Source organism: Antechinus flavipes, chromosome 1 (genome assembly GCF_016432865.1).
Source record: "Antechinus flavipes isolate AdamAnt ecotype Samford, QLD, Australia chromosome 1, AdamAnt_v2, whole genome shotgun sequence".
Taxonomy (NCBI): Eukaryota; Metazoa; Chordata; class Mammalia; order Dasyuromorphia; family Dasyuridae; genus Antechinus; species Antechinus flavipes.
The window spans coordinates 578,448,338-578,460,990 of record NC_067398.1 but is presented as its reverse complement, the minus strand read 5'-3'; the positions used below and the strand labels follow the sequence as shown (position 1 = coordinate 578,460,990).

Below are 12,653 nucleotides of genomic sequence, written 5' to 3'. Positions count from 1 at the left end.
CAGAAGGCTGTACTTTATTTCTTTGTCCCAAAAATCACAAGACTAAAGAGTTGGCAATTTCTTTTTCTGTAGGCTGAGAATCACTTTTTGATTCAAAATGAACAAAATAAAACAAACAAACAAAAAAAGATTAGGTGAATTTTGTATTAATAATTACAACACCTACTTTAGAGGTACCAGATGGCACAATAGATTGAACACTGGACCTAGAGTCAGCAAATCTAGCCTCTACCTGCCTCAGTTTCCTCAAATGCAAAGTAGGCATAATGATAGTTAATATCTACCTTGCAGGGTTATTGTGAAGATCAATTTAAGTAATATTTGTAAATACTTAGTACCTGATACATAATAAGCACCTAATAAATGCTCATTTCCCATCCTGATTTTCCACAGTGCTTCAAGATGTGCACTTCACATGTCATTCCATTTGATCCTCATAAGTACTTGTTTATAGTCCTTAGTACCATTGATTTCTTTCCTTTTCGCCAAATTCTCTATCTTGTTTAGTACAAGATAAAACTTCATATAGCATCTATGTGCTAAGTATTATGCTGTTTTTTTTTTTAACAAATATTATTTCATTTGATCCTCACAATAACCCAGAGAGGAAGATGCTAATATCATCACTTTACAATCAAAAAACTGTGGAAAACAGATGTCAATTGAGTATCTAAGGCTAAATTTGAACTCGGGTCTCTTTGATTCCAGGCCTAGCACTCAACATGGGTGTCACCAGCAGCTTCTTGTTTAGAAAAGGTAATATGAATACAACAAAAGAATTAAACGTGGGGAAGGTAGGATAACTGTTCATAGCATTTGTGAGTCTTAGTTCTTAAAGAAGAACTACATTTTCAAAAAAATAGCATTCCCTATTCTTCACGAAATCTAAAATCACATCAAGAGAGGGAAAAAACCATCAATTTAAGACAAACACTAGGTTTCTGGAATTTCAGCTATTTGGAATGTCTTTGTTATCACTATAACAAGATCATAAAACAGTGACTTACCACCAGCAATTTTAAGGAAATCTTCACCTGTTGCTTTGTAAACCTAAAACGAAGATAAAGGAATTGTAGTCAAATTTTTTGGATGCACCATCATATAGTCACTCAGCTCTATGCAGGATGGATCTGGAGGGACTTCACTGCTGAGGCATACCTCAATGTACCTATTCCCCATGTGATGTTTGTGTCTCTGCAGTGCAAGATCTCTGTGCTCTTCACTCACAAACCTGACCAATGCTTCTCCATTCCTTCGACCCTGGGCATTCAGACAAAGTGCAGCACCTCCTCTGCAAGGATTTAAAAAAAAAAAACAACCAATTATTAGAAGGCAGCCTGCAAAAGGAGAAGAAAGAATTAAATGGGAGAATGAAAAAAAAAAAAAAAAGGTGATCTGAGATTCATTACAACCTGCTGGAATCATTTAAAAGTCAAGAACAATTACAGAAAACTTACTTGGCAATGTTAAGGCCTTTGAAAAATCTTGCAATATCTTGGTCTGATGATTGCCATGGCAAGCCTCTGGCCCTGACTATGGTGTTATCATCCACCAGTTCCATCTTGCTACTGTGGAACAAAGAAGGATATTTTGACACTTCCAAAATATATCAGTGCCTTGCACCTTCCCCATCATCTTCCCTGGATACTTTAATATAAAGAGAAAAAATTCAGAAACTCCCCTTCAGCAAATTTCTGGTATTTGTGCTTCAATGTATTAGTTATTTTTGGTTCAGATTTCAGGAGATAATAACATTACATGACATACCCAATAAAAGATGCAGGGCTCAATGTTCTCTTGGCCTCTATGGATCACAGGAGCTGTCTGCACATTTCTAAAATCAAAAGTTCCCTCATTCCAACTGTCTCTGAGTGAAATTTTCTTCTTGGCATTATACCATCCCTCAAGGGGCTTACATTAAACTGGCAGAATCTGCCATGCAAAGATAATTTAAATAATTTTCTACCAGTACTAGGCTAGGGTACTTCCAGAAGTGGATTATGAGACTTCAAATATATTCTCCAGTCCTTGTCAGCATATAGGACAGCTTTTAAATGTAGTCCTACTTTGAAACCCTGAGGGCTCCAGATCCAAAACCAGGGCATGCCAGGTGTGGGAAAGACTCTCTTTCTCTCTGAATCAACCTTTTAGGATTATTGCCCACTTCTCCCCTTTGTGGGGCCTTATCTCAGGATCACATGCAGCTTAGGGCTACTTTCTGTGGATAGGACTTTTTCAATTCTTTTCCCTTCCCCTTACATATAAACCCTATCCAAATGATTCCAAACTCCAAGCTACTAATGTACAAATTCTCTTCCCCATTCTCCATCATATCCTTACCACAGGGGACTCAACATCTGCCTACTCCCTTCACTGTGGTCTTCTGGAATGCTTGCTAAATAACAAAGCAACTTCCCTTCATTGTTAATTTGTTTCCTTTTCATTATGTTCATCTTCAAGATGGTAGTTCCCCATAATGTTTTTTCTCCAACCACCTTTTCCTACACAAGTTACAGGTTTTATCAGATCTCTTCACTTGAATTGGGGGAATCTAATTATTCTTTTTAATGCCAACTGCAACCACTTTTTAATTAAAGTAACCTCTCTTCTTTTGAGATTTATATTATCAAAATTTATCACACAATCCATGTCTTCCTCAGTAAATTCAGTGCCTAGATCATAATTTCCTTATCTCCTGTTGTTGTACTAGAGAACTTCAGCAGAGATACTGATATCTCCACAAATACTCTAGAGTTTCTCAGTTCTTCAATCTACTCAATTCACATGATTCTCTCTTTCATCATATCTCAACTACATATAGAAATAGCCATACTCTTGATCTTGTTATTATCCATTAGTATTTCTCTTCCTTGTTCAACAACTCTGAAATTCCCTTTTCTGATAACAATCTTTTAATCATTCCATGTTTCCTAATACTTTATTTTTCATCTTCACCATGATCTCTATTCTCCATTTTATCCTAGGACATTACCCCCTATATTCTGTTCCCTTCCCTAATGACCCCTTGGTGAACAAATACTCTCCTCAACACTTGTGCTATTTCTTGCCCTCTTGAACTATCATTGATCATACCTCTCTAAGTTTCAATCATTGATGACTTCCTGTAGCTACTTCCTTTCTTCCTATTCACCTTCTGAATGGAGCTAGATCTAATTACAAAGCCATACTTTGGACCTACTGCAAATTTATATTATTTAATGTCAGTGAATCCCTCAGTGTAGTAAGATAATTATTCTGTCCTTCCCTACTCCATTGACTATCCTATTCTCTAAGTAACTGTTACAAATATTCTTTTCTCATGAAGGAATTTATGGCTAAAGAACTAGAGAACATTATGAAATACAAAATGGATAATTTTGATTATATTAAATTAAAAAGTTCTGTACAAACAAAACCAATACAGCCAAGATTAGAGGGAAGCAGAAAACTAGGGAGGGGAGGGGAATTTTACATCTAAGATTTCCCCAACTGATAAATGGCCAAAAGATATGAACAGTTTTTCAGTCAAAGAAATTAAAATCATTTCTAGTGATATGAAAAAATGCTCTAAACCATTACTGTTTAGAGAAACGCATATTAAGACAATTCTGGGGTATCACTTCATATCTCTCAGATTGGCAATGATGACAGGAAAAGATAATGATAAATATTGGAGGGAATGTGGGAAAACTAGGACACTAATATGATGGGGTTGTGAACCGATTCAAAGCATTCTGCAACTATGCCCAAATAGTTATCAAACTGTGTATATCCTTTGATCCAGTAGTGTCTCTAATAGGCCTGTATCTGAAAGAGATCATAAAAAAGGAAAAGGACCTACATGTACAAAATATCATGCCAACTAACTTTGGGTATTTCCCAAGGTTCTATATTGGGACCCTTTCAGTTTTTGTTCTATACTCTTTTGAGCTCCATCTCTATGCAGACTCTTAGATCTATATATCCGAACCTAGCTTCTCCACTGAGCTACAGTCAGATATCTTCATCCTCTTCTATCCAAGTTAAAGTACCTGCTTGGGAGCTTGGCTATTTTAAACTTGATGGCATGCAGACATCTCAAATTGAACATGTCCCAAACAGAATTCATTATGTTTCTCCCCAAATACCTTCCTCTTCCAAACTTCCCACTTAATACAGTTGAGAGCACCATCACTCCTCCCAGTTACTAAAACCTACAATCTCAATTATTATGCTTAGTTCTACCTTTCACTTGCCTATATATCTAATCTATTACCAAATTCTTCTTTTACATCTCTTGTGTAAACCCCCTTATTTCTAATCATAGAGCCACTACTCTAATTCAGGCCCTCATCATTACTCACTAGATCACTTCAATAGCTTCCTGGTTGATCCCCTTGCCTTACATCTCTCCCTATTCTTTTTTTATCCTCTATTTGATTGCCAAGGTGATTTTTCTAAATATGTCGGACTCTGTCAATCCCAATAAACTCCAGTTTCTTGATTACATGATTCCTTCTCCCATATCTCTGGGAATTTGCATTGATAACTCTCCTTGCCTGGAATGTTCTGTCCCCTCATCTCTGCCTCTTACTTCCCCAAGGCTCACCTCAAAGTCAGGAAAATAGAAAATTGTACATAGTATCTTTTTACTTTCATATGCAAGCATCTTTTTTATTACATAGTATTATGGAAATGCTTGTTTTAATTCCATAAATTAAAAATAAAACAAAAAATTTTAAAATAACACTAAGCAATGATCAACTATGAATAACTTAGCTTTCCTTAGCAATAATCCAAGGCAACTCCAAAAGACTCATGATAGAAAAATCAACAGAGAAAGATCTGATAGAATCTGAATACAGATTGAAGCATACTCTTTTCACTTTGTTTTTTTTCATAGTTTTCCCTTTTTGTTCTCTCTCTTCTTTTACAACATGACCAATATGAAAAATATATTTTCCATGAATGCAAGTTTATAACCTGTATCAAGTGCTTCTGTCTTGGGGAGCAAAATTTGGTATTCAAAATCTTATTTAAAAAAAAAAAAGAATGTTAAAAACTGTTTTTACATGTAACTGGAAAAAAAATCTATTAAAAAAAGAAAGTAACAAAACCCCCTCAGAAATTGATGTTCAGCACCCAAACTGAGGCAGGCACACACCTAAATGTTTCTCCTCCCAAGTATAAAGGGAATATGGAACTCCTTGTTTTACTATAATGAATCACCAGGAAATTGTTCATTATATTTTTATAATTTTGCATGTTTTATTCCTCACACACTTACACTTCTCCCAAGTCCTAAGACATTGTCCCAAAAAATCACCAATGGACATAACTTAATGATTTTACAAAGAAAACAGAAAGAAAATTCTAAAAGTTTCTAATCACTCAAATACCTTTAAAAGACCTCATGCATTTTGTTCTTCTTTGGTTCATTTCTGATTTACTAATCAAATATCGCTATTAGTGCTTTGAATACACTTAGATAGGAAATAGGAAATACCACTTCACTTTCAGTTTAATGAATATTTATTAAGCATAATGCTGTTCTAGGCACTTGGCACACAAAGATAAAAATGAACAGTCCCTCCTACTCCTAAAGAACTCACACCCACTGGTAGGATTTAACATATACTGAGATAAATAATATTAAATATTTTAAAAGTAATATAAAGTTATTTCAGCAAAGAAAAATATGGCAGCTAGAGAGATAGGTACACTAGGGAAAGCTTCAGATAGGAGATGAATACTTAGTGGTGATAGTAGAGAAGATATGGATTCTATAAGGAGGAGGTGAGAAGTCCAGACACAGCGGGAAGAGGGGAAGTCACTTATGCAAAACCACAGAGGAAGAAGATGGCATGATGTGCAAGACGACTAGCCAACAGGCTATTTGACTTATGGAGATTGAATAAAGAGGGAAAATATTAAATAAGATTATAAAAGAGATGTTGTGGGCTTTAAATACCAAGTAGAAATATTATAATTTTTAAGTTATCTCCTTTATGAAATAGTAACAACTAATGAAGCACAAAATAATGCTGACTGTGAGTCCTTAAGGTTTCAGATCTTGCTCTCATTAAAATCCAGTTTTAGTACTTAGTGGTTTTCTATCGCTTACTTTTTCATTCAGGAATGAGTGACCCAGGGAAAGTTCATACAAGAGAAGAATAATCTTGACAATTTCACCAAGAAATTTAGAAGAGATCAGACCTCAGAGATAGTATACATTCTCCTCAAAGATGAATCTTGATTATAATACCAAAGTCATTCAACTCCATGTTCATATTTTCAATGACTGAGAAACTGCAAAAATTACCATGGTAGTTTATTGCCTTTCTGGATACCTTCAAGCTGGACTTTGCCTCCCTCTATACTTCTATCATAGTTCTATCCACTGTCATAGCAAGGAAGTTAGAAATGATCTTTGGCTCGCTCCCCTGCCTCTTTTTCCAGGGCCAATCACTTGCCAAATCATGCCAATTTTACTTTTACAATCTCCTTCATATCTTTCCCTATTTCTCCCCCCTCCTACTCCATTTGACCACCTCCTTATTAATTCTTACCCTGACTATTCTATAACTTTTTAACTGGTTTCCAAGCCTCCAATTTCTCCCTCTTCCTAATTATCAAATTCATCTTCCTTACGTGTCTTCCTTATCATTTGTCTACTCAAAAACTCAGAGTGATTACTTTTCTTTCAACAGACATTTAAGGTCTTCTACAAACAAGCTCCAACTTTTCAGTTCTTATTTCACAACATTCCTTCAAATGCACTGTAAGTTCCAACTGAATAGGACTAATTGTTCTCTGATCTCATCCTTCACCCTTGTTTCCTCTATGCATTTGAGCATAACATTACTACCGCCTGGAATCCACTGTCACAGCATACTCTCTACTGATTAGGTTCCAATTCCTCAGATCTCCTCTCCAATTCAATCATTTGTTAATCACATGTCAAGCACTCTGCCTTCAATCCCAGCCTTCAAAGTACCTATATTCTAATCATTACAAGTATTTTCACTTCAAAAATATTCTGATTGTATATTATATTATATATTCTTATAGTTTGTATTGCTTTACCTACTTATAACACATTTAAACCCTATATTATATTTATGTACAAGACAATTAGCTGCCTAAGTGGATAGAATGCCAGGTCTGAACTCAGGAACTTAGCTTCTTGAGAGCAAATATGACCTCAGATGCTTACTAGCTGTGTGACCCTGAGCAAGTCCCTTAACCCTGAATGCCTCAGTTTCCTCATCTGTAAAATGAGCTGGAGAAGGAAATGGCAAACCACTACAGTATCTCTGCCAAGCCCCTCTGCCCCCCATTAAAAACTGAACAACAAAAATATCTATGTTCATCTATATTATATTCTAGCCATTCTCCAACTCCCCTGCCAAATCCCCATGTGACTATAAGGTACTTGAAAAACAAATGCTATCTTTCAACTTTGTTATCACCAGTTCATCATGTTTTACATGATTTTAATTTATTTTTATAAATATAAATTATACTCATATATAATATAAATAAATAATTTGATGAATTTAATAAATTCTTATTTAATTAAAATTTAATCCACCTTCTACATACGAGCTTTCCAAATATTTGAAGTTATGCATTATGTTTCCCCTTAAGTCTTCTCTCTTACAGGATCATTATTCCCAGTGTCCTCCTCTCCAACCCCCACAAATGACTTCTGGTCCACACCTTGGATATCTTCCCTGGATGGTCTCCAGTTGTTCATACATCTTCTATTAAAGTTACATTTTCAGAACTGAATAAAATATTGGAGATATAGTCTACCAGCATGAACCACAAGAGGATTCCTACTCTACCTTATCAGTGCTATTCTTTCTCATGGCTAAATACCAAAACCTAAACAGAACTTAGGCAGGCTGCTTATGTAAGTCACAGTTTCTTATATATAACTACCTATCCTCCAGCATTGATATAAGGAAAGTACTATGTAAACTGGGAAAGTGCTAGGAGAAAAAATGAGCACTTATCAATGAGATTACGTATATGTCAAGTGACTTGTAGCCCTTCAAGCACTGGTAACATATAAATCAACAGTATAATTCTAATATCACCGTCATGTCACGGAAGGCCAAAGTCATTAGACATTTCAAAGAACCTATCATTTTTTATAAGAATATAAAACATTCTCTCGTTTTGCTGTTTACAAGTACCTCAAAACAAGACATCAGTGGGTATAGCAAAGTAACTTCAGGCCTTCAGTATTCATAGTGTAAAGCAAGAACAAACACAGATCCAAGTCCAAATCAAAAACAATCTTCTCCATGAAATGACTGTTCTCTGATGCTCTACCAATAAGAACCCCCAAATAGTTTCTTTTATACCACATGGTAATAGCAAATGCTGTCATATAATATTGGCTATGTGTATGTCTTCTTCTCCTGCTAGATGATAAGCTTCATGAGGATAGGTACTATTATTTAGATTCTGAATCTTTTCTAGCACCTAATGGAGCATCCATATACTTTAAACATCAGCAGGCAGTTAAGAAATACTAACTGAATTCAGTTGTCACTGCAAAGTCTTGAGGAATATGTGGTGGTAGGAACAATATGTTTATTGGTAGGAAAGAAGGGAGGAAGACAAGAAGGGAGGAAGGGAAAAAGAAAGAGAGGAAGGCAAGGAAGAAGGAAAAAAGGAAAGAAGGGAGAGAGTAAGGAAGGGAGAAAGGAAGGGAAAAAAGAGAGAAAAGAAGGAGGGATGGAGGGAGAAAGAAGGAAGGGAAGGAGAGAAGAAAAGATTCAAGACAAAAGGCTGAGAACAGCATTACTTGGTGACTTACCAAGTTCCACTTTCAAATTTGTAATTCACTCTCTCTGGATCTGAAAACCTGTGATCTACAAAAGAAGTAAACACACATCATGATTTTTAACTAGAACAAGTGAGACAAGGGGCACAAGTAGAGAAAAGAAATGGAGAAGGGGGAACTAGGAGGATGTCTATTTTCTGGACATCCATTGTTTACAAAGTGTTGCTTACTGTATGGTTCTGAAATCATTGTCAGAATAACATTCCCCATATCTTCAACTTCAGAAGCTCCATATCGGGATATTGAAACACCCTTCTCAAGATGCAAACCTGTGAATTACAGTTAAGGTAATACTCTTTCTTTTCTTTTTTTAAATTTTAAAGTAAAATTCCTTAATTCATTACTCACTAAATTAGTTTTGCATTTAGTTTCTAACTACAGAATATAAAGCAAGAGGCTAGGTAGAAAGTACTGGAGGCCAAACAGCTCCCTCTGGAAAGCCTAGTTTGGCTAGTTTCATTACGTGATTGTTGTTTGTGGTTGAGTTGTTTTAGTCATGTCTGACTCTTAGTACCCTCAATTGGGGTTTTCTTGGCAAAGATACTGGAGCAGTTTGCTATTTCCTTCTCCAGTTCATTTTACAGATGAGGAAACTGAGGCAAACATGGTCAAGTGATTTGCCCAGGGTCACATAGCCAGTGTCCAACACCAGATTTAAAATATTCACTAAGAAACCTAGCTGACCCTTTTCCCGTATAAATGTAAACCAAGTGCTTCACCTTTATTCTGTCTTTCAACATTCTTCCAGGGTATAAAGGAAAACATCAATTAGCTAATTACACTATAAGGAATAACAAAATTCTTTTTTTTAAAAGCAGCATTGAGTTTAAGCATTTCAAATCCAAGTATTACATCTGGGTCCTCAGATTTCCAAAGTGTCAAGAGTAAGACCTCCAATGCTCAGAGAGAATCCTCTAAGAGGGTTTTAGAGTTAACCATTCATGAGCCTCCTAGAAGATAAGGCACATATTAGTGGCAGTCAGCATCTATAAAGTTACACAGATCTGAAGTTTTAAAAGTACTTGCAAAGCAAGAATAAAGAAAGGACTATTTCACTTTAAATAGTATAAGTTAAATACTGGCTCAATATTACTTAAGGTGGAGATAAAACCAAAACTAAAATCAAAAAAACTAGCATTCAAATAAATGAATGCTTTTTCTTCAAAATAGCCTTAGGAGACAATACACTTCATTCCAATTAGGCTGCATCCAAATGTCTTCAAGAATTTTGTAGAACTTCTTCCAGAATCTAGGGCATATTTTTTTCTCTCCTTCCCTCTTTTACCTTTCCCCTTCCCTGGCTCTTTGAACACAGATCCTCTGGATGCTAGGGCTAATGCTCTATCCTCTGTGCCATCTAGGTGAAAGGTATATTCTTTTAAATACTCATAACACTGTTTAATCCTTTAAGCGGATTTTTAAAAAAATAGCTTGTAATTTTGTTTTGTTGTTTAGGGACACCATATCTTTGCAACCCCATAGATTTTAGCATTCCAGGGTTTTTTTTCCTTCAATATATTTCTTGTCTGTCCAAATTCATGTTTGTTGGTTCCACAAAACTATCTATACAACTCATTTCTGTGGTTTCCTTTTCCTTTTGTCTTTAGTATTACCAAATATCAAGGTTTTACACCCTATGAGTCCCATCTTCTCATTAAGTGGCCAAAGTACTAGAAAGGATTGGTAAATAAGATAGTCAACTATTACTTTTGGTTGTCCAATCCTCTCCCTAATTCCCTCCCCTGCAAGGTGACTAATAATGAGATTTTTTTCATGTGGCTGATAAACTGGCTCTGAAAGCAATTCAAAACTCTGAGAGAGGTCAAATATAGAACCACAGCCATCCTCAGTGTGCCCAAACCAAATTAAAATGCAACTGGAAAACAATTAACAAAATAAACAAAAATAAATAATGTTAATATGTGGTATTCTTAAGTCAATATATAGCCCATATGGATCCCTATGTAGCTTAGTGGTCCTCATTTTTCTTTGAGTTTTACACTACTGATCCAAAGTTCTAAAACTGCTTTGCAATGGCAATAACATTATCATATTAAAATTTATATCCCTATACTTATTTACACATATATTTATTTATTAATAAAGTTTAATAATTATTAAACATCTCCAAAGCTTGTCTTTTAGAGATCCATATTCATTTGGATATTTTGAAGATATTTGTTATAAAATCAGTCTCAATACATGACCAAATTAATACAAGTATAAGAACAATAACAATAATAAGATGGCATTTATATAGTACTGGTTGCAAAATGCTTTACATATATTATGCCATATGATCCTCAAAACAAGCTTGTGAGGTAGATGCTATTATATCAGTTTTACAGATAATAATAAAGACATATTAGTTAAGTTGTCCCAGAATGCGTTCTTTAAAAGTTAATGGTATGATATGGACCCAAGTCTTGTTTGACAGATCATGCTCATAACGCTTTATTTAAAAGTACTTTTTTTCCCATAAACAACCTGCAAAATAGGTAGAACAACAATTATCTCCATTTTGCACAAAAATAAACTACATTTCTGTGGAAGGAAATGGCAAACCACTCTAGTATCTTTGCCAAGAAAACCCCAAATGGAGTCAATAAAAAATCAATCACAACTGGAACAAGAGACCAATCAACAACAAATTACTTTTCAGAAAAGTTAATGGACTCACTTAAGGCAACATAAATAGAAATTTGGAGCTCAAACTGCTTCTCAGAATACTTGAATATATGTCAGTCACAGTTATATCACAATTTTAGGACTTGTGTGTATACCCCAAAGTTCTGTCCTGGTCTCATTTACTTATTTCTCTATATTTTCTTACTTAATGCCTTTATCAGTTTTCATGGGTCTAATTATCTTCTTTATGCATATGACTTCCAGAACTATATATAGAGCCCAAGTCTCTCTCCTGAATTCCAATCATGTATCACTACTTAATGGAAATTTCAAATTACACATACATTAAACATCTCAAGTTCAGCATGTTCAAAAACAGAACCCAATAGCTTTTCTTCAAAACCCAGCCCTCTGCCAAACTTCCCTATTTTTGTCCAAACTACCCTGATTTTTTCAGTCACAATCTTAAAGTTATCTTCAAACCCTTTCTCTTCCACAATCTTCATATTTCATCAGTTGCAAAGCCTTGTGTTTCTAGCTCTCTAATAGTTCTTATAGTTATGCTTTTCTCCCAACTCCCAACCTTTGTTCAGGACATTATCATATTCTACCCAGATTATTGCAAATAGCCAAATTACTCTCCTGATACCAGTTTTTTTTCCAAATTCTCCCCCCAAAAGCTGCCAAAGAGATTTACCTGAAGTACAGATCTATCCTTGCTCCCTAGTCACATTTCAGCGGCTCTTTGTTACCTCTAGAACAAACACAAACTCCTTTGTTTGGTATTGGGATCCATTTGCCCCAACCTACCCTTCCAACTTTATTATACATTGCTCTTCACATACTCCATGATCTAGTCAAAATGGCCCTCATACAGCACTGAATCTGTGCCTTCGTACATACTGTCCCCAACACTGGAATGCACAGTCTCCTCACATCCTTAATTTCCATCAAAACACAGCCCGTGCTCCATCTTGTAGATCAAACCTTCCTCCAATGCCTCCCAAATGCAAAAGCTTCCTCATTCAAAAATTACTTCGTAGTTCTACATACTTAGATAGTGTCTCTCCCAAAAGAATTGACTTCATTGAGGTCAGGGACTGCTTTACTTTTGCCCTTGTATTTTCAGCCCCTGGACTAGGGTAGTCACTTAATAAATGTTCAAGGATTTCCTTGACATTCCTTC

General features: G+C 35.4%; 1 protein-coding gene across 3 annotated transcripts in view; it reads right to left on the bottom strand.

The window, feature by feature from the left end:
• Nucleotides 1–12,653, bottom strand: part of ESRP1 (epithelial splicing regulatory protein 1) — a 100,545-nt gene that overhangs the window by 64,437 nt on the left and 23,455 nt on the right. For all 3 annotated transcript variants that reach the window (XM_051970869.1, XM_051970871.1, XM_051970870.1), the window contains exons 5-9: nucleotides 9,010–9,108; nucleotides 8,813–8,867; nucleotides 1,458–1,568; nucleotides 1,159–1,291; nucleotides 1,008–1,050 (exon numbers count right to left, since the gene is read on the bottom strand). In XM_051970869.1, coding sequence (XP_051826829.1) covers nucleotides 1,008–1,050; nucleotides 1,159–1,291; nucleotides 1,458–1,568; nucleotides 8,813–8,867; nucleotides 9,010–9,108 — 441 coding nt within the window. The remainder of the gene's footprint in view (nucleotides 1–1,007; nucleotides 1,051–1,158; nucleotides 1,292–1,457; nucleotides 1,569–8,812; nucleotides 8,868–9,009; nucleotides 9,109–12,653) is intronic.